Genomic DNA, 22507 nt, shown 5'->3' with positions numbered 1-22507 from the left:
AACACTGCAATACTCTAACCTAGCTTCTTAAGCATGGGTGTAGGTTTGTATCTGACAGTGCATGTAAGAATTGGGTTTTGCTTTTGATGTTGAGCCAGAATTTTTTTCTTGTAGAGCTGCAGGTCTTTGTGTTCCAGATTTATCCTTTACAAAAAAATAAAAGCAGTATTGATAGCCTGTGTAGCATGAGAGCATTCAAGATGGAAAAAGGATCTCTTGACTGATGTACCACTGTCCCTCTGATACAGGCAAGACACGCTGGCAAATAAGGACATTCTTTCCTGTTCCCTTGCAGATATTTTCATCTCTATCAGTCCTTTAGAAACTGTGGAAAGTGAAATGGTGAAGCATAATAGTTTTTAATAAAATCCTTTCCCCCAAAGCTTTGCCTTAATGGCTTTGTTGGCCCTGAAGATCTCTGTGCTGTAAAGCTTGTATAATTCTAGGGAATACATTAAGCATGTGAATATTACTGAGTATTGATGCAAACATTTATAAAAGTATTAGTATGGTTTTGCTATCTAGACTCATAATCTGTAAATGGAAGCCAAGAGAGGTACTGTAAAGCTAAAGCAAAAATAAAGCTCCTCCCAACCTCCATCTTGTCAACAATATCTGATACTGGGGACAATTGGCTGTCTTCCAGCTTTAAGCCAGGGGCAATTAATGTTCAGGTTATGAGCTATTAAGTATTTAATGTCAAAATACATAGAAATTTTTTATTTACTTTGGAAAATATGTAAATTGTTTTATTTTGCGTTAAGGGAATGTTCTTATGTGGTGCTGAAACTAAACCTACTGAGGAGAGGAAGGAATGCAAGGTCAATATTTGAAGTATTTTGGAACAGTAGTTCCCTACCCCCAATCTGTCTTTTTGTTGAAATACTGTCTTTATGCTAGATATCAGTCACCCAGTTTTGAAAACTTCAGCCTCTTGTTCCTAGCCTTGTTTCATCTGCAGCTGCCAATGACCACTTCAATAGGATTCTGGATTTGTGGCTGCGTGGGGAGAAGTAGGGTGTTCTTAATATAGACCTCTTAAGTCTGAACTATTATACTGTTTCAAGCCTTGGAGTGCATTTGTTACAGTTTATTGGTCTTGATAAAGCCGTTCATGTACTCTCTTTTAAGTATTCTTTCAGCAGAGGCTTACACAGGAGTATTACTCTGTCGCTACACTGGAGGGGTCAGCGTGGCAGAACTGTAACACACAGTCCCTGCTGTGTGGCAGACAGTTCAGAGTACCTGCAAGACGCTGTGTTCGGGCACCTTGGGCCTGCAGAAGCACTTGGGAGAGGTGGCAAGAATGTAGGGACTCGGATTACTTTGTTCTTTCTCACTGTCTTGGGAGCAGGTTAGTGGTGTGGTCTTTAGCAGACCTGTCTGGGTTGTCACAGTTAAGCTATGGCCGCTCGTGAAGTGAGCAGTGTAGTCTGCTGAAGCTGCTTGTGGCTGGGATGGTTGCAGAAGTTGGAAAAATTATGGAAAAATACTCTACCTAGAGGGAAGTGACTGACAAAGCCAATTCCTTGGCACCCCTGCCCCCCAGAAGATAGTGTGTTTGAATTAGTTTCAGCTTTGAAGGATCCCTGGAAAGTGCTGGGTCCTCTCCCTGGACTGCCTTCATCTTTTAAAACCAAGTTCACTAAAGCCCCACTTTTTAGATAGGTCCAGTCCTCTTATGCCTAAATGAGGACCTACCTTATTATTTGGCATTGTACACATGTCGTTTGCTTTAGCCATCTGCTGCCTTGGGTTTGGATTGCACTTAGAAATGTTGGCAGAGCAAGACTGGTGTGTGTTTTAATGTCCTGATTTCATTTACACAAATGCAGCAGAGTACGGAACAACGCAACGTGCACAGTGTGACCTGATTTTAGAGGGGCACTTTGCCTGGAGGTAGGTTGGTTGGCTGAGAAATCAGATTTATTATACATACAGCCTATTTCATAAAAGATTGGTGAAAGATGGACTGAAAAGGGTTTTTATGGATCTTGTGAAATGCAGTCTGTTAACCTTACCTATAAAGATTTTTGGGAGCAATTTTCTTTAGCTGAAATAATGAGTTTTTATATTTCCAGTCATTATTCACATTAAGTTGACTCATTTAGAAGCAGTTCTGTGAAGCGTCAGCAAGTTTGTGTTCACTCATCTCTTTCAGCTTTGTCTCCCCTTTTGCTTGGAGTAGAAAATAATTCAGAGGAAATACTGATGTGGGTTTGACGCTATAGGAGATTCATAACACTACTGTCTTTAACATTATTTTTTTTTTATAATCTGCTCTGCATCTTTGCAGGTTGGAATATATTTCTGGCCTTCGGCATATCATCCAGTAATGAATCTAGATGAGCTGTATGGATAATTTCTGTAGTTTGAGGTGCTGAAGAACATGGTAGACTCCTGTGTTAGCTGTCAGATGTCACTTGACAACTTGAGTTAATCCTCTCATCATACTTTTTTCTGGTGTTCTAAGTAAACGTGGGAGATGCCATTCATGTAACCCGGCTTCTATAGTTGCAATAAATTACCCAAGTCTATTAAGATGAGCATAGGGATCACCTGAGAGAAAAAATGCTCTTTAACCAAAATGAGCCTTAAGGATTTGTTCAGTATTAAATGAATTTCAAAAGTGCTGTCTGCTTCAGTGCAGTTAGAGAATCATGCAGTAAGGCTGATCAGCTCCACTGTGTCACTTTAATAGCTGCAATTAATTCTCTTCTTGTATTTGAAAGATCTCTTTAATTCCCAGTGGAAAGGTGGATTACACAATTCCAAGATTAAGCAGTTTGCACATGCTCTTTCATAATATGAGAGGTTAGTTTGGCTTTTTGAAGTACCCTATCTTTATTTGAATAGTCTTTCATTTGAAGACTAACATATGGGATCTCCACTTGGTTCCCAAGTGAATTGCTGTCGGTTTCTAAGTTCTTACCTTGATATCATTCTAATTTTTTAAGTCAGCCTTGGTTTTGCTTATCTTTTGTAGGTGTACCAATTGAGTGAGGAGGCAACTTTTCTTTCTGAACAAATGTGACTAAGAACTGAATTTAATTCTTAAGAATGCCACCTGCTGGGGCTTATTTTCCATGGTGCTCTGTGCCATCACATGGTCTAGAGTGACATTTTAGAAAAATCCCCAAACCAACAAACAACAACCCTAAAAAACACCACCAGCAACAAAAAAGACCCACCCAAAAACAACTCAAAAACCCAAACAGATGCTTCTGAATGAAAATACCCAGTCTGATTTTTATACTGGGACTGATTTTTATCATTAATGTAGGCAAGGACTCTGCTTTCTAGCTGTGCACTGTATATACACATCAACTCACTAACTTAACCAAACCTATAGACGTCTACAGAGGGCTTTTAATATAGTTGAAATATAGTAGATTACCCATAGATATGTATCAAAGACGTCATAGCTGGTACTAGAGACAGATGGTGGAGCAGAATCCTGCTTTAGTGATTAACTGAGGTTGGAAATCATTTCCTTGCACTGCAGCTAGAGTCTTGGTAAGAAGACAGCCCGGTGGCTTGTCTCCCTGCAGAAGTGGATACCCATGCAGTTGCTTCTGAGCAGCCTAGGCAGGCTGGGATCTCCAAATTCTCAAAGCAGCAACAAAGCAGGGCTTAGCAGGTCAGAATTGATCTATTGAGTCCCATCTTACATAAACATCTGAGTTAACTGTCATGTGCTGTGGGATAAGAGATTCTTTGTGTGGTGGCGATACTGTTACTAAGGCAATAACCTTTATGCTAGATCCTCGCAACTAAAACGTTAGTGCAGGATGGGGCCAATACAGAAGGGTAGTTATAATACTGCAGGAATTTAGGAGTGAAGGTGCTAGATAAAACATGTCGGATTACTACCGAGGACAGTGTTTAGAATTTCCCTTAATTCTTTTTCAAAAGATATGCTGGCAGCTATTTAATGTAGATGGTTTTATAACCACTGTGGAAGTTTAAATGTAAAATAGGAGAATTTTTTATCAATTTTTCTTTGTAGTGTGAGGCCCAAGGAAGAATGTAAAATTTACTATTTTTTTTTTTTTTTTTTTTTTTTTGTAAAAGGAGCTCTGAAGTGTCTTTAGAGTTAATAAAACCAAGTAGAATGAATTGCTTAAAAGCCTAAAAGTGAAAATCAATAAGCTATATCTGTGAGACCCCTTATTATCTGTGTTCAGATCCTGGAGCCACTGAATGCTGGTCTCTGTTGGGAGCTGTGAGGTAATGTAGCTCTCTGCCAAAGCGAGCCTGCGATTCCCTTGCGCGGCTGGGAGGTGAGGACCCACCGTGGGAGGGTGAGTGAGATGCTTGGAGCAGGATGTGGTCCCTGCTTCTTGCAGCTTTTGAGTGCAAAAAAGCTGCACGCTGTTAAAAGATGAAACTGATGAGCACTTTGAGTAAGCAGTTCTTCTTGTGGAAATGGGAGGAAAATCAACATTGAGTTAACCCGTTTCACATCATCTTAAAGTCATTCTACTATCAGCTTCTAAGTTGTTATGGAATGTAGTTCTGTCAACAGAGATGGAAAAACTTGTATGCAAAAAGTACGGGAAATCACATTCTTTCTCACAATTGCAGTTCAAGAAACAGAAGACTGGAGGGTACCTGCTTGATCATAGCCCAGTTGCCATCTGTTCTCAGGTGACTGTGCTGGTGTCCCATATGTACGCTTATCCAGCTTGGTTTTTAAACCAGTTACGACTCTTTCCTTCTATAATTCCTGCTGGAAAGCTGCTTCTATTTGTCACTCAGCTTTACTCATGGTCAATTTCTACCGTCATTCGTTCTTGCCCCTTTATCTTAAATAGCTTTTCTCACTCCATAGTATTTGCAAGCCTGATGTATTTAGCAACCATAAACTGCTCAATCTTCCTTTGGCGAAGATAAACACGTAAAATATTCTCTGTGCTCAGAAGGGAAGCATTTCTACATACATTCTGTTTTGAAATAGTCTGTTGTGGATTTGAATGACTAGAATTGCATTTGGTACGTCTGAATTCCATCTAATGCTTTGATGCAGTAGTGCTGATGTTAGCAATAGCTGGTTTAGGTTGGTGGCTGGGAGTTACCATGTACTAAAGAATGTTCTCTACATCTCTGTCACTTGCAATTGATGCTCCCAGTTAGCAGAAGGTGGTCGTCAAAGGAGATATTTTACTTTCTCTGTATCATTCCATTTGCCTTTTCATGTTTTTTGTTTGGTTGTTTGTTTAATATTCCTGTTTCTCCCTGTAGTTTAACAATGCTTCTTAGCGTTATCTTTGCACCTTCCCATAACATCCTGCATTTGTTTATTACATAATTTTTCTTAAGATTGGTCTTAAAGCCAGTTCTTGAGAAACTGTTACTAAACTTCCTTGGTGGTAGGCAGCATGATGTAATCCCTTCAGCTGGTTTTGTACCATTTCAGTTCTTACACTACCCTCTGTTTAACAGTAACATGCTATTGAGCATCAAAAAATGCTGTGCTGAGTCTACATAAATTAACTTTACTGCTTTTCCTTTTAACTGTCAAATTGGAGAAGGATCTCCATTTTTCTGTCATGGGCTACCTTTTGGTAACTTTGTGTTGAGTTTTATCCTGTTTAAAATTTTCTTTATGTTCATATTTAAGAATATTCAAATTTTACAAGCATTTTAAGGTTGTATTTTCTGTGCTGTCAGACATCCTGTTATCTGATGCCCTGTTTATTCCTACTCATAAGTCTCTGATAATCCATATACTGTATTGGAGGGCCTGTCTGAGACTGTTGGAGCAAAAAGTACTCATGAAGCAGGCTTAATTTAGATAACTTACATGTGAAAGTTTGAAAAAGTAATAGAGTTGAAGTACAAGTAATATCTTTATGTGAAGTAAGGAGCTTGTCTGGTTGGCTTGAAAACTACAGGATCAGCACAACCTGGAAGAATTGTTCTGGGCAATTAATTTGTCCCTTTAGAAATGGAGTGGGATGGGATGTCACACTGGGTGTATGGTAGAAAGGAAGGTCATTCCTCATTTACGGAGTGTCACCTTTCTTCTGGCCTGCTGGGTGAGAGAGAAGGTTGCACTTTTTATTTTGTAATATCATTTTGGCCTAAAACTGAGGAAGAACAAGAACAAGTCTGGGAAATATTTGGAGGATGAAAATAGTGACTGAAATAGAGGTTTTTAAAATTACAGTTTGGCACTCTAGTTTTTACACGCCCAGCTGACCTGTCAAGAAGGAACTTGATTTCTTTGAGCTTGACATGCTAGTTCAGACATATGGTTCCTCTTTATTAATATGTCAATATATATTTTGCCAAACTGATTTTCATTCCAACCATTAAATACAAACTTCCTTGCCAAAGGAAGACAAAATTTCTGTGTAAATGATGTGGATGGTAGAGAATTATCTGAGAGAGCAAGTGAGCACAAAAGTTGTTTAAATACTGTGTAGTTATACACCTGCTAGTGTTGTCCCATTGAGATGGGAATTTCTGCCTGCTACTGTAGTGAAAACATCAGTAAAAGAACATTTGTGTATTAGGAAACCGTGTATTCTAGCTGTTAAGCTGGACTGTTACTCGAGGAGGAGTGGGGCAGATTACCAGCTAGTTCTCAGCTAATAGAGGCCTTCGTCCAAAGGAAGACCAACCAACCACAAAACCCAAACAACCCTCTCAACCTATATACCAAACTTCTTTAAAACAGAGAATGGTATTTTTTGTAAATTTGGAGTATGAATAGCTGTCTTGTTTGCCTCAGCCTGTTTAGCAGTTAAGAATAGTTCTTTATCTGTCCCATTAAGATGGTATTATTTTACAGAAAAGTGGGTGGTATCCAATTTTACCCTGGTATTGGCCAACTCCCAGCAAATCCTTGCCGACATTGGAAGATGTAAGAAATATCAACAAATATTTTCTTGAATGATTAATTCTGTAGTTTTTTAAATCAGTGTCCTGCCCCTCAAAACTCTGTTATGCTGAGACATGGTACCCAGCATTTATTGGTAATACTTCTTGATATTACAGCCACACTGACACAGAAAGCCTTTGTTTTCCAGGAATGTTTTTCCTTTAAAGAATTGAACTGTCTTGCAGAGTTCTTCCTGCTTAATTGTTCTGGCTTGTTAACCTCAGCCTTGGTACAGGCTTTATCCTTGACAGTTGAGGGAGCTGATGGTGGTCAGCAAGTTGTTGGCCTCTGGCTCACAGGTAGCCTGTTGCTGGGCTTGGGGACCTTTGAGAATGGCTGTCTGAAAGTGGGGTGGTCTGGTCAGAGAAATAATGAAACCTATATCTTCTGGGGTTTTGGTGTGTTAAATTTGCTGATCTTTTTTTCTCCAACAGCTACATCCCCTCGAGTTTCCTCGGAGCTCGAGCAGGCCCGGCCTCAGACAAGTGGGGAAGAGGAACTCCAACTGCAGCTTGCGCTGGCTATGAGCCGGGAAGTAGCAGAGCAGGTTAGTTCCTGTGTAGGTTTTCCAAAGTGTCCATGCTTTGATAGTTGAGACTACAATCCTGTTTGGTTGTTTTTTTTCTTTTCCAATGGCAGCTTGGCTTTGTTCCAGGTGGAATAGGGGGAGAGAAAAGCCATTTTGGAAGATACTTGTTTTATTTTTTTTGTTTAAATCTCTTTTTAAAGTAACTTCAGCCTCCGAGCTGTTGAGGCTAGTGGAAGATGACAATCACTTTGCAAGAAGACTTTGTGTGGGAGGATGTTAATCATCACATTACTGAAGATGTTTTCAGTTAGGAAGAACTGAAAACATTACTAGTCCTTAAAACCTTCATTAATGGGGACAGCATAAGAAATGTCAGTGAATTCTGATTGCAGTGAAATGGAATGATGTGTTCATTTGGTAAGACTGTCTGGAACAGAAGGGTGACCTGATGCGAAGTACTAGAATATGTAAAGAACCTGGTTTAAGTAACTTGGCTCCTAATCTGTCACATGGGTTATGTTACTGTGATAATTCTTAGGAGGTTCATTCTGAATCTGGAGTGAATGCTGTAGTGGTCGATAAGATTTACTGTATGTTAATATGGAACAAAGTTGTTGAATCTCAGCTATGAGTGAAAATTCAAGTCAGCAGTGTTGAGTATATGTAATATTTTAGAGGCTTCCTGTGACAACTTTAGCTAACTGCTGTATATTAAGCATTAGTATCCCTATGCTTGGAAGGGGAGACTATCACCCAGTAAACTTTGTCATTGTTGAGCAATAAAGTTAAAGAAAATAAAAATCAGAATCTTATTGATTGAAATAGCTTAAAAAAAAATCACAAGGGAAATACCAGCTGGGGAATTAGTCAACTTCTGAAAGATGATGCAAACAAAGATATTTAAAGTAGTTGAATGTACCACAAACATGGTAGTTTACAGATGTTTAAAACCTACATAATATATGTGGAGTTGGCTAGATTCATTCGCTTAGCATTCTTTACAACAGTTGCATTGAGTGTGGAGGGAAGCTGAGAAAAGCCAGGAAAATTAAAGTTTAAATCACTACGTACTTCAGTGGTGATGTCAATGCTTAAAAATGTTACAGTAATTTAGAGATGGGATATTTGCTTTGTCTTTAAGTTCGGTGGTGTTTCTAGCATTGTAACTGAATTTTGGAAAGAACATTTCATTTATAGCTTTCACATTAGAAGTAAAACAACACGAGGGTAAATTTCAGTCAGCAAAATAGATGTTGCGGTGTTACAGGGTCAGCGTGCTCCTGACCTCTGTTTGAGGCAAGAATCACAAGAAAATTTCCCCCCCACACACTTGTGCTATGTACAAGTTACAGCAAATAACCCTGGTAATCCCACTGCGCGTGCCTGTGGTGCACATCGCTCCTAGGGTGGCAGGGATTACTGCCCAGGCCTTCCCTGGCAGTGTCCTGCCAAGGGGGCTAGGACCTGGAGGGAGCAAGCAGCACAGTCTAGGCTAATGGTCTATATCAACAGTGTTGATTTCCTTTGCAGGAGGAGCGCCTCAGACGCGGAGATGATCTGAGATTACAGATGGCTCTGGAGGAGAGTCGCAGAGACACAATTAAAATTCCCAAAAAGAAGGAGGTAGTGCCTTCGACTAAGAAATTCCCGGTTATGCTGCCAAAAGCTGAAATACAGTAACACAAAATAGCTTAATAATGAGCTCTTTTATGCTTTTGGGTTTGCTTTGTTGTATAGCTTAAAGCTTCTTCCATGTGGGTTAAATTTCAAAATACTAGTCAATGCAGGTGTATAAAAGGAAAAAAATAATTGCTTCTTCACTCTCATGGGTTTTTACTTCAGACTGGTAATGCTCTTGATTAAAGCTCAAATTATTCCTGCCCTCAGCATACCACTTTGTTGGACCTAATGGATGCCCTGCCCTCGTCGGCACCGGCCCCGCAGAAAACGGAGCCTTGGGGACCTCCTGCTGTTGCAAACCAAACTGATCCCTGGGGAGGATCCACGGTTGCAGCTACTGCCTCTGACCCATGGCAATCATTTGGTAAGTATAAACTGCCAGAAGGAATGCTTTTTAAAAAGTTTTTGCTTTTTAATGTTGAGCTTTTCGAAGTTTCTCAAGGTACAATGTCATGCTTGATAACGATGGTGTGTTAGTCCATTTTGTTTGTTTCCCATACTCTAGAACTAACGTTCCCCTAACGCATTTCCAAGCAGAAACAAATGGAAATTGCACTCTTTTTAAGCAGCCGGGTTTTTGTATGTGCATTTTGAATCTTAAAGAGGAGAAGAGCGAAGCTTCTGTCATCTTTATACAGCAAAAAAATTTGTCTCAGCTGGAGCATACTCATGCTTTGACTGCTAGTTGTGTCCAGTGTTGTGGATTTAGACTCTTGTCAGTACGTAAGAGTACTTAGGCACAAGGTGCTATAGTTAAGAAGGCCATAGATCTGAATTACCGTGTCTTTAATTGCTCCTGGTGAAATACAATGTGTATACTGTCAGTACCAACTGGATTATTCTTTAAATGGAGATTTTTATACTGAACAAAATTGAGGTTCCTATTTTAAATACTTACTGTGTTCCATAAGCTTCTGATGCTAAATTAATGGAATCTATTTCTGAAGTGAAAGATCCAGTCCTTCACACGTTAGAGAGCAATTAAACCCAGTTTTTTGCGTGTTTGTGTGTGTTTTGCTGCCTGTGTAGTGTGCTGTTTTATAGGTTAGCCAAGGTCTGTCCAAGGAGTTAATTCCTTTGCATATGAAAGTTGATGATTCCTCACAGTACTTGTTAAACTTGCTATATCTGTGGAATTGGAGCTGGATCTAATTTTTGTTGGCTTTGGATTTTTTTCTTTTTGGAGGGACAGGGGGTTTCTGTGCAATGGAAGCTATTTCATGAGGACTAACAGCTTAGTTCTGCAAGTCTTGTTTCATGCTGGTGATTCTACAAGCTCTGCTATAAAGTGCTTTGAAGTCATTTGCATTAGCATTCAGCACGCCACTATAGAGATTCCTGATGAAAATTTTGAAGTTTAGTAATGAAATGCTGCTTCTTCCCCCCTGGTGGCATTAAAGGCACCTACATAGTTACTGGGCCAACTACAGTTCATTGTTCTAAGTGAAATCAGAAAAGCCCAAGTTTTTTTCTGTGGTTAAAAAACAAACAAAACCCACCTTCTTCAAATACCGTGCTCGATCTATCATCCTCTGACAAGATTTTTCTTGTATCAGTTGCAGCTGTAGCATTTCCTCTCATGGCTTCCAGCTTTATTAACGCCATAGAACAGCCCCTTGTTCCAGCTTGCTGGTTACTTGGCTCCCAAGTAACTTGAGGGAGCTTGAAGATGTAAGATTTATGAATTGGACTGCTAATAAAAGAGTGGCTCATTAAACTGTATTTCTCAAATCCTGCATGTGTTTTGGCATTTCAGTAGAGATAATGGAAGCTACGGGAAGGTATCTTCGCAAGTGCTCTAATTCTGTGCACTCTTTTTATGAAAGAAAATACTTTTTTTTTTTTTTTTTTTTTTTGAAAGCTTCCGTTTATGGGAATGCTGTCATTAGCATTTCTTGTGTGACATTGCTCGTAACTCAGCACTAAGGGTAGATAAAGGAAATGTAAGTACTGGTGTGGGAATAGTTGGACTTGCTATGAGAATTGCTATGAATAGCAATTGCTACAAATAGTTGGACTTCCTACGAGAATTCTTGCTTGGAGAATTTTAGCGTTGCCTCGTCTGAAGCTGTAGCAAGACCATGCTGCCTGTTGATGAAACAAAGACCACATTGCAAACTGGAATTTGTGCCACTGTGTATAGCATTGAATTATTTTTCAAGAAAATTGTGATGCTGGGGGGTTTGTATGTATTTTTAAAAAATAAAACAGTACTCATTTGTAACTTGAAACCCACATGGTGGTTAAAGATAATAGCTATGTACTACATGGGTAATTCTGTCCTACTCATGGATTATACAGCACTCCTTTAGTAAGTAAGCCATGACTAGTTGGGAAGTTTCATTGGGATGGGGGAATGTGTTTGCATGCGCTATCTGACTTGAAGGTAATTGATCACCGCAGAGTTTTCAGGCTGTGTGTTTCAAGTACTGGGTTCCCATTCCTGCACTGTGGTGGGTGGGGGGCAGCAGGGATGAATGACATGGGAGCAAAGCAAGACTGATACCTTCTGACAGAGGCCTGGCCCACTGCAAATCTGAAATGTAATTTGTTAAGCCAAAACAGTGTTATTTAATGGTGGAAGGAAGAAGTCATCGCCTAAGCTGAAAAGCAACAAATTAGTAGGCTAAGGAGGAAGAAGAAAAAACTGGCAGGAAATTGTTATGTAGTGAGGCAAGTTTCTTTCTCTTTCCTTCTCCCTTTACTGCCTTAATTTTCTACTTCCCACTAGGAAGACCTAATCTTGTGCAGAACCTGGAGCAGTTTGGTAGCCTGAATTTGTAGGAATGAAGAGTTTTCAGCATCTTCCAATAAAAATGGGAATCCTGAACATAAAGGCATGAGGTTTAAAAGAAAAATATAGGAAGAGGTATTAGTGAACAGCTTGGATCCGTGCCAGGAGGAGTGCTTACAAATGGGAATAAAAAGCACAACTAGCTCAGGGAAGCTGATTATATTTTTATAAAATGACAGTATGGTTAAAAGAGTTTGAAAAATATTCCCTTTGAATCTTACATATTTCTGTTCTTTGTCCGAGCCTTAATGTTGTGTATTTCATACCTTTTACATATAGACTTTTTAGAAACCTCCTTTCCCATGAGTTCATAAATTCACCCTGTGATTTAGGTCATCTTCAGTCAGATGTTATCTATTGTGGTGGCAGCGTAACAAAAGCAAGTTTTTTTGTTGGAACTGCAGATTTTTTTATTCAGCTTCAAATGGGAGATTTTATTCATTTCTTGCACAGAATTTACTTGTGCTTGTTGTTTAGTATGTAGGACAGAAATGCTGAGACATCAGTATTCCTAATACTGAACTGCTTCGCCTATTTATGTTTAGTATTAATTGGCAGTAATGGCTCATAAGAGAGATTAATCTCCAAGGAAGGGTTTCCAAAATGAAACTGTGCTGACTTGTATTCCTGTTGGCTTTATTTGCAGGTGCCAAACCAGCTGCTTCTGTTGACCCTTGGGCAGCACCAGCAGGAGCACCAGCTCAGTCTCTGTCCAAAAATGTTGACCCTTGGGCCCCTGCTCAGCCATCTTCTACTGCAGCAAAATCATCTGTGGATCCTTGGGGACCAGCACCTGCAAACAAACCTCTCTCTACTTCTGGTGAGAAATGGTCTCATCCCATATCCATATTATTTGAGTAATGAAAGTGAAATTTCTTGCATTGCTTGGTTAAAAGAAGCTGTGTGCTGAACAATTTGCAGAACTGGTTGGTAAAATAAATGGGAGTTGTAATGGCTAGCAGCAAAAAGAACTTAAGATGTAATTATTCTGACTTGGAGCTCTGAATCCTTGTTACTTCTTCGGGCTCTGTCCCTTGTATGTTCTTTCATTGGTATGTGTGGATGCATGCTGAGCACTTACGGCTGCTGCTGCTGTTGGTTTTTAAATGGGTTTTATCTTTAATTAGACAAGGACTTAATTTCTGGAAATGAATGCTACTATAATTTTACCTTTCATCATGATAAATAGCTATGCAGATGGATGTCTCTGCACACATAGATTGACAGGTTGAACAGCTTCACGCTCTGAGGAGACTTTTAGAGGTGCAAATGTTAATTCAGACTGAGGGTGTGAAAGCTATCCTTAAGTCCTTGTGTAGCAAGATGCAGAAGGTGCTGATGTAATTGTCTATTCATGCTCTGTAACTAATGCAACCTTGATGAATCTTAATACCTGATATTTTCATGTTGGCACCATGGCTAAATGCATCCTAAATGCATTTTCTGCTAGTCATTCATTTCAGTGCATAATAAACAAAGGAATCTGAGTACTGCAAGAGGTTCTCTCATCAGCTTTTCACTGGGCAAAGGGCAATAACTAGATCATTATGAGAATGATTCTTGAACTATGGTGGGTCTTTGTTCTTGATAAGAAGTATTAGTGATGCACAATCTTCACTCATTCTCTTGGGGTTTTGTCTTTTTGCCCTTTTTATGGAGCTAAGCGGTACTTCCATTTGCTTGAAATGTGGTGGAGGTTAAAACTAAATTAGAAAAACATTTCAACTAATTAAAAAAAACCAGCAAACTTTAAAGCTGTTCAGGATGGTGATTGCTGTTCATTTAGGTGTGGTTTTTCTTCCTCCATTTTGAGGTGAGTGTGTCCACGTTTTGAAAATGTTAACTTTTTCATTGGTTGCAAGCTATGGGCAAGTTCTGGTGCTTTAGCTAACAGGGCCTTACTGTCTCTACATGGCATAGATAACCTTTTCTGTTGCATTACTCCTCCTTTTAACTTGGGAAGCGTAAGTCAAATCATTGCTTAAGTTGTAGCAATGCTAGATTTGTCCTTGGAACCGTATTCAGGAGTGTGTTTTACTTGAGGGCTGTTGAACACTTTATAGTTTAGGCTGTAAATTCGTTGCTGTTGTCTTTCTCTGCAGCAATACCTGCCTGCCTATAAGTCTCTCTAGTGCAGACACTCAGTAAAAACCCAGCATGCTAAGGTGTGCCTCGCATTGTGATTTAAAAGCACATTGCTCTGAATTAGTTGGCTAATACTGTAAGAAAGGACAGTTCTCTGATGTTATCCTTCTCCCTGGTCCTGGGTAAGAGTAGGAGCTGATCTGAACTGCTGCCCTGGATCCTGACAGAGCGGCTTCTTGGTAACGTGAATGGATTAGCAATTCCTTTCAGTAGGATCAGGTGTGTGATGCAACTGAAGATCTGTTAATGACAGGGCTGTCTTGTTGTTTTGAACAGGAAGTACATCTTTTGACCTCTTCAGTAATTTGAATGGTACAGTTAAAGATGATTTTTCTGAATTTGACACACTTCGAACTTCCAAAAAGCCAGGTATGAATCAAATTCTTAGCATGTGGACAGTTTGGGTGATAGTCTCAGCAACAAATGTCTCTACTCTTAAATTTTATTTAAAAAAAAAATAAAAATTTACTTTCACAAAGGAAGAGACTAAAACTGGTGATGATGCAGCAGTAAAAGCTTGTTAGCATTTTGGCCTGTGCATGAACTTACAGGGAATAGGCCTTTTGCATTGTAGGCCATAGAATTTCACTCTGTAACCTTTTGCTGCATTGACCCAGAAATCTGTTTGACTTCTAAATTTACAGTATCCAGCATGATTGGAGCATGGCTCATGCTCAGAGTGTCACACAGAACAATGTTGACTGAATTTGTCAAATGTGTAAATTCTAGTGTGTAACAATAGCAGGAAGATGAGAAAATACACTTCTATGAATGCTTTAATTTATCTTTTATTTGGTTGTTAGGCACTACAATAAAAATTGCCAGCCCTTAACATATAAGTGATGTGTTCTTTCAGGATGGTTCTGCCTGAAAGAATGGTGACTAATTCAAAGCTGGGCTAGGCTTCTTTAACACAAAGGAGAGAACTGGGTGGAATTTAGCTAGGAAGGGTGCAGCAGTGGTGTAGTGCAAGGGCAGAAGCAAAGGTGTTTGAATATCTTTTCCTTGGAGACTCTTAGTCCCATCTGTTGCAGCATAGCTGTGAGAATATTTGTCAGGGCAAATCAGGTAGCACCTTCGGTAGAGCACTGCAACTCTTAACTGTAGCTTCTTCATACTCTTCTAAAGAACATTTATCTGCTTGCATGCTATAAGGGTGTAATGTGTACTGAAATGTATAAATCTGACTAATACAAACAATAGGTTTTAAAATGTTTCTCTTGTCAGAGGCTTCAGGGGTTTCTTTGCTTGACTATGTAGATTAATGAGGTAAATTTTGTTTTTCTCTTTGTGTTGTTTCAGCTGAATCAGGTTCCACTTTGCCATCTCAGCATAGCGGTACCACAAGTCCTGATCTCTTTGATTCCCAGCACTCAAGCATGACATCAAGCAAACAAAGTGCAGCTCGGAAAACCCCTGAGTCTTTTTTGGGCCCCAATGCTGCTTTGGTAAACCTGGATTCACTGGTGTCTAAGCCACCGCAACCTGTTACTTCACTGAATCCATTCTTGGCACCAGGTCTGTTCCTGCACATTCCTTCAGTTTTCTGTTGTAGCTTTCCCTTCCTGTAGGAAAACTCTGCATAACTCAGTCCTATTTGATTTAATGTAAGTTAGTTTGGCTTGTTTTTCTTGATTACTTCAGCCAACAGATCATGACTGTGAGCAGGAGGGCAAGGCATCATGGTTTCAAGGCATACTGCGGGACCCTGAAAGCACAGAGTTTCTGCTCTTGCCTCTGCAGCTGATCTGCTGGCTGAGCTCTGTTCAAGCAGTTTCTCTTCCACTTTTACCCTTGCTCTCTCAAAATTATTTGTGTTAGAAGACTTTGGGTTATTAAAAATGACTGAGCTAAAGCTGACATTGCAAAACAGGTAAGATGTGAAGTTGAGCCACCAGAGAATCCCTTGGGAAGGTAATAGGTGGTAGGTTCTTGTGGAACCAGGTAGGAATTGTGCTTTTGCTTGTGCTGCAGCAGGCGCAGTAGCACCTCTGACTGCAGCCTGAGGTTCCAGATAGCAAACTGCAGTGTAATTTAGTGGGTTGTTAGTTAGGCTGTCTTTAGGCTAGCTTGATAAACTAGTTTTGATCAAAACCCACTCTCAATGTATTTTGGGGGGAAAAAAAAGAAAAAAAAAAAAGGTAGGTTGTTACAGTTCTGTAAGTTGGCCTCTGTGATAAAGTGAGCTTGTACTTAGAGCAGCCATAGATAGTGACACTAAGCACATGGAAGATGTATGTATTTTCTAAAAGCTGTTTGTATGCACTGACATGTCTATGTGATGCTAGCATGGGGAGATAAAGTGTGATTTCAGTATTTATTTTCTTCACTCTTCCAATGAAAAAAAAAAAAAGACGGTTTATTAAACTCCTTGGGTAGGAAAAAAACAGTAATTCTGAACAGCCTTGGCAGTGTTTAGCAAGAGGAAGTCTGTGTATCTGCCATTACCGGTTACTACAAGAAGTTTATAAGGGGTCACTGGGCCATCCAAATAACACTATACATATATGGTAAAAGGAATTTGTAGTGTTGGCAGCAGTCCAGAGAACCTCAAACGCTGGGAAAGTTATTCTCTGCTTTCTCTAGCACCGCTGTAATTCGGAAACAACTTGTTTACTTTACGAATTCTTGTCAAAACTCAGTGCCAGAAACACGTACAACTTCTAAATGGAGTTGACTGGATGAGATCTTGAAGCAAATGCACAAATCTGCAGTAGTCAGATTGCAGTAAAGGAGTACAGAGAGCCTGCAGTTCTCTTCTGTAATGCAAATTTTAAGTAGCATTTTAAAAAATATAAATTGGTGATCTGGATGTAATCAAATTTAGAACCTGGCTCTCCAGTGACCACTATCAGAAGTGGAAACTGTTGGTCAGCAAAGGGATGTTTTGTGGCATCGGACAGGCTGGACTGATGGGCTGAGGCTGATTTGTATGAGGTTCAACAGGGCTCAGTGCCGGGTTCTGCGTTTGGGTCACACCAGCCCCAGGCAGTGTGACAGGCTGGGGGCAGAGGGGCTGATGAGCTGCCTGGTGGGAAAGGACCTGCAGGTGCTGGTCAACAGCCGGCTGAACAGGAGCCAGCAGTGTGCCCAGGTAGCCAAGGTGGCCAGCAGCATCCTGGCTTGTGTCAGAAACAGCGTGGCCAGCAGGACCAGGGCAGTGCCCGTCCCCCTGTACTGGGGGCACTGGTGCGGCTGCCCCTTGAACCCTGGGTTCAAGTGTGGGGCCCCTCACTGGAAGAAAGACCTTGAGGGACTGGAGCATGTCCAGAGATGGGCAGGGGGCTGGGGAAGGGGCTGGAGTACAAGTCTTAGGAGGAGCAGCTGAGGGAACCAGGGCTGGTTTAGCCTGGAGAACCTTATCACTCTCTACAGCTGCCTGACAGGGGCTGTAGTGAGGTGGGGGTCGGTCTCTTCTCCCAAGTAATGAGTGATAGGACAAGAGGAAACGGCCTCAAGTTGCACTGGGGGAGTTAGGTTGGATACCAGGAAAAGATCTCTTCACTGAAAGGTTTGTCAAGCACTGGGACAGGCTGCCCAGGGAGGTGATGGAGTCGTTGTCCCTGGAGGTAATAAAAACGTGTGTAGATGTGGTGCTTAGGGCTGTGGTTCAGGGGTGGGCTTGGCACCGCTGAGTTAGCGGTTGGACTCTGATCTGAAAGGTCTTTTCCAGCCTAAATGATTCAATGATTCTCTGATTGATAGGTTCAAGGAAACAGACTGTACTTGTGCACCAGTGCAGCCCCAGTTTGCTGAATGCATCCACGCAGGTTTCTCTGCAGGGTGTTTTGGGGTTGGGAGCACGTGGAGATGGCCAGGAGGGGATTTGCCAGAAAAGATGATCTCCAAAACCTTGTGTTTATGGTGTGCGATCTCTTTCCCTCTTCCCGCTTCTTCTCTCAAAACTAGGCGCCGCTACAGCACCAACTCCAATCAACCCCTTCCAAGTGAATCAGCCTCAGCCACTCACTCTAAATCAGATGAGAGCGAGTCCTGTGATGGGAACCAGCCCTTCCTTCAGTGCTGTGCCACCGATAAGCATGGAGCCAATACCTCTGTCTTCCATGGCCCCAGTGCCTGTGGGAATGGCACCGATACCAGCTATGGGCACTGTGGCCTCTATAACAAGGATGGGCCAGGGGCTGAACGTGAGCATTGCAGGATCAATGACCCAGCCTCTTCACAGTACAGGAATCCCACCGTCAGCATCCCAGTCTACAAATACAACTAACCCTTTTCTCCTATAAAGACCCAATTAAAGGAACTTTCTTTTCATAGTGTTTCCAGGCTGAAGTCTTTACAGCAAAATGAACGTGGCCTGTGTGGACTGAACGGTGTGTAAGAGACTTGGAAGTAGATTTGCAGTTTACAGTTATGATCTTTGAAGAGTTGTCTCTACTTACCAGTTAATCTAAATCTAGTCTTTGCTACAGATGGTACCTTACTTTGGCTTGTTGAGCATTATGTGAAATGTTCAGACTTTTCACCAAAGTTAGATTCTGCCCATTTTGTTACTTTGTTAATCATTTCAATACACTTTCTAGGGAGAACCTGCCATTTTAAACTCTGTGGGCTATTTTGTAGATGTCAGATGATGTGCTGGATCCTGAAATTACTATTTACCTGCATATGTCACTTCTTATGCCCATATGATAGACCTGAGATTCAGAGTGCTAGTGAATGTTTTGCACATAACTATACACAGTTCTAGACTGTTGGTTCACCCATAGTCCTTACTCTAGAAGAGAATGATTCGGAGGGCCCAGGTGGCTGGTTTTTATGCATTAAACATTGCAACGCAAAATCGCACTGCTTTCGTATAAGAGGTTTGACCGAGAAAGCAAGCTTGTCTCAAAAGCAAAAAAACAAAAAAACCGAACCCCCCCAAAAAACCCAGACAAAAAACCCCCAGAACATTCTCAAGTTGTCAAGTATAACGTGTGCTGTTGTATGCAGTGTTGAATTTGTACACTACTCTTTAAGGACTCCTGAGGAACTCTCTGTGAGTGGCATGCTGCACTCGTGCTGAGTGAGTGTCCTGCTCTGTGCTTGTCCAGTACCAGCTTCGTTTGGAAGTTAACGTGTATTTTGTTTTTATTTGACTTACAATGTGAGTTGAAAGAAAAAAGAAATACAGTGGGACAACTCTGAATTCAATTTCACCGGGGCAAGCTTTAAAACTAATTCAGGCTTAACCTTGCTATATGCAGTTACTCTTGTATACTTTTGCACATATTTTGTTTAGTACAGTTTCATATTTGAGTTTGCAGAGTTACCTAATAGTCCTTTTTTTGCTAATTTTTATAATGTGGTTCTTATTTAACTGTCTGGTTTTGATAGATTTATCAAGTCTGGCTGAAAAATTAAGATATTGGCAAATGTCATTTTTATGGTTTTAATGCCCTCTTATTTATGGTTTTAGCTCTTTGTTTCTGTAAAGAGAGTTTAAAAGGGAAGATTAACACTAAAATATTTACTTTTAAATGAAGTATTCATAATGCAAATCAAAACAAATTCTCGTGACTAATTATTTTTAGATGAATTAAATTTGAGCATAACATGATTTAAGACTGCATTAAAAAGAAAAAACACTAAAGTCGCCTTTCCCTTGATTTGTTCCCGTTTTCCAATTACCAAAATGGACAGACGTTTAGCCTTTATGACTGTCGGAAGAGAGGCTGTTTTTTCTTGTAATACTTGAGATGTTAAAAATTCTGATGTACAAACATGACTCATTAATTTTATTGACTAATTTTTCTTAATGAAAGGTGCGCTCCATATTGATAACCGGTTCCATTTACAACTATTAATTGTAAGCTGAACTATTACATTTTAACTTGCATGCCTGGACTCATCGGCACTAAACCACGCTCAGGTTCCAGCCAGTGTTTCTGGTGGAAACCTGGCCTTCTCACAGATGGCAACGTGTCCGAGCTCTGCTTTCACAAGCAACGCAAACACCCGCAGAGCATGTGGAAAGGGATGTTCCCGTGCTTGCTAATGCCTTGAGGGTGTCTCTGTGAATGAACTGATGCATCTTGGTGGCCTTTCCCTAATGACAAGGATGGGAAAACAAAACAAAACAAAGAAGCTGAAAGAAGTTGTCAGAGTTGTGTGTTCTGGTGTAGTGATGCTGTGTGGGACTGTGCCAGTCTAGGGTTGTGTGCCACAGGAGAGAGGGGCTGGCTGACGTGGAAGGGACTGGGTTATATCTTTTGGTGGGTGGGGGAGGCTGAAAGACTATCAAATCTAGGGTACAATCACAGATTTTAGCTGTGTAGGTCAGTGTAGCTCTATTAGTGTATGGAATGCTAAGTGTGTGGATGTTTCTATGCAGATTGTTCTATCCTCTTGAATACTATTGAATTTGCAAGTAGGATTCAGAATATTCATCTGCTCTTGTTTTTATATAGGAGGAAAGAGAATTGCTGTCCACACCCAGTATGTCTTTAAAAAACAAAACAAAACAAAAAACCATTCATGTTGCCTTTCAGAATAAGGAAAAATACTTTACTTTTTGTTGTTGTTGAAGTTATTGAAAAGTGTAGACCAGGAAGGGTGTGATTCTTGCAGATGGAGGGGGGGGTGGGGGGTGGGGAAGTGATTTCCACTTGATCTGTGGCAAGATTTATCCATCATTATTTTTCCAATTTAATTTTATCAACAGTGGAATTGAGGGAGGTCACTTGATGTTTTTCCCTTGGTCTGTCACCTGAATGCATTTGCAACAGTTAGATGGGGCATGGTCTGTTCAGCCAAAAATGTGTAACCGCATCCTGTCGTTAAACACTAGGTAACATTTTGGAGGCGAGGTGGAGTTTGATAGTAAGTATTCAAAATGATAAAGTTATCTACGGTTCAGAGTCACAATTTGTCACCGTGAATGATAAAACTGTGCTGTTGGTCTGGTAGGGAGCCCTAGCTTAATGAAACTGCTGAATGGCAAATTGTTGCTTTCACCAAGCCACTTCTGTAAGAGCTGTATTACTTTATACCTATCTATGTATAGACATATATCGCACAATAAACCAGGACAGGGCACTCTGAAGAGCGATCGGCCCAGACTGTGGTGCTGTAAAGCTTTAGGCTAAGGACTGACTGTGCCGAGATTCCCAGCCTGGCGTGGGGGTTGTGGCAGGAGCCGAGTCGAAGACGATACGAGCTGGTTTGGTGAATGTGCTTGGTTCCTGGGCTGGAGGTGCGCCCGCGTCGCAGCTTGTGCAGGTGTGGGGCTCTGTAGCAGTGACGCTGAACGGTGGCTGCTGTCCTAGCCAGGTGAACCTTCAGTTGTGTCCAGAATGGTCAATCTCTTTTCGCGATGATTTAACTGCTTTCCAGAATAACTCTTCCTCCCTCCTCGCCCTCCCACTTCTTTTTGCATGGAGGACACGTGCGTATCCGATCACATCTGCTCTGGCATATTTCTCCAAATGCATTTCCCTCTCCCCCTTCTTCTCTCACTTGCAAATACTAAAAGTGCTTTTGATTTTTAAAATGTTAGTATCCCAAAATAGCCTTACTGGTCAAATTGACCAAAGATAAAGTGTTAAATATTTTGTAAAAAAAAAAATAAAAAAAAAATCTTGGCATAATTTTAAACCCAAAATAAGCTCAGTTATTTATTCAGTTTTATACTATATAGAAACTAAACTACATTGAGGGGACAGGGAAGGAAAACCATGGTGGGTTGTGGTGTTTACAGTCTTTTTGAAGTCCCATAGCTAAGACAACTATTCTTATCCATCTTCCCTTTTGCTGTTACGGTTTCTAATGTGTACTGTATGTATTAATATTGCACAAATTGTGGAGAAATATATGGTTTATTTTTCACAGCAGAATCTCACAAGACTTGCTTCCTTTACAACTGTTACAATTTAAATATTTACCAAACTGTTTTCATAATACTGGGAGCCGGCTGCTTTTTATGAATTTGTGCTGACTATTGACATTATTTACTGTATAAATAATTTATCATTTGTACTATTGTATCATAATGTCTGTATCTTTGTGTCATTTTTCCCAAGCGAAGTCACAGATGTGATATTTAATAATGCCATCAGAACAGTGGAAAGACAAGGGGTTTGTAGGTGACTGGTCAGAATTAAAATTGTATTGCTTATATTCCAGCCGTGTTGCTTCTTCAAGACTCTGCGTAGTGTTTATAATCCCATTCAAAAAAACTGTTGCTGCCATGCTTGGTTTGGTTTTCGAGCAAGTTGATGGCTTGGTTGAGATAATTTAAGGTTTGTGCTAAAAGTCCTAGGTGCTAGGAGAAATCTAACCCTTACGGAGAGTAATGCTTCTTGTACATTGTCAATGTGATTTCTTCGATGCTTTTCATCGCTTTCCTGGGGCAGGCCTGCTCTTACTATGAGAAAGGAGGGTTTCTTATAGGTCACTTAAATCGGAATCAGTTGAGACCTTACTAACTCAATAAAAATGAAGACTTGTGTTGCAGGTGACTGAATTG

General features: G+C 40.5%; 1 protein-coding gene across 4 annotated transcripts in view; it reads left to right on the top strand.

Moving 5' to 3' along the window:
* EPN2 (epsin 2) overlaps positions 1 to 22158 on the top strand; it is a 64258-nt gene extending 42100 nt beyond the window's left edge. For 3 of the 4 annotated variants that reach the window (XM_080386547.1, XM_080386545.1, XM_080386546.1), the window contains 7 exons: positions 7324 to 7436; positions 8949 to 9041; positions 9306 to 9462; positions 12539 to 12712; positions 14314 to 14406; positions 15340 to 15555; positions 17947 to 22158. In XM_080386547.1, the coding sequence (XP_080242673.1) occupies positions 7324 to 7436; positions 8949 to 9041; positions 9306 to 9462; positions 12539 to 12712; positions 14314 to 14406; positions 15340 to 15555; positions 17947 to 18284 (1184 nt within the window). In that variant the 3' untranslated portion in view covers positions 18285 to 22158. The remainder of the gene's footprint in view (positions 1 to 7323; positions 7437 to 8948; positions 9042 to 9305; positions 9463 to 12538; positions 12713 to 14313; positions 14407 to 15339; positions 15556 to 17946) is intronic. The other variant, XM_080386548.1, reaches the window with a different exon arrangement.
* Positions 22159 to 22507: the final 349 nt, after the last annotated feature.

The sequence above is a fragment of the Falco punctatus genome, assembly GCF_963210335.1.
Source record: "Falco punctatus genome assembly, chromosome: 4".
NCBI classification, from domain to species: Eukaryota; Metazoa; Chordata; class Aves; order Falconiformes; family Falconidae; genus Falco; species Falco punctatus.
The sequence above is the reverse complement of the archived record's forward strand: the minus strand, read 5'-3'. Positions and strand labels throughout refer to the sequence as shown.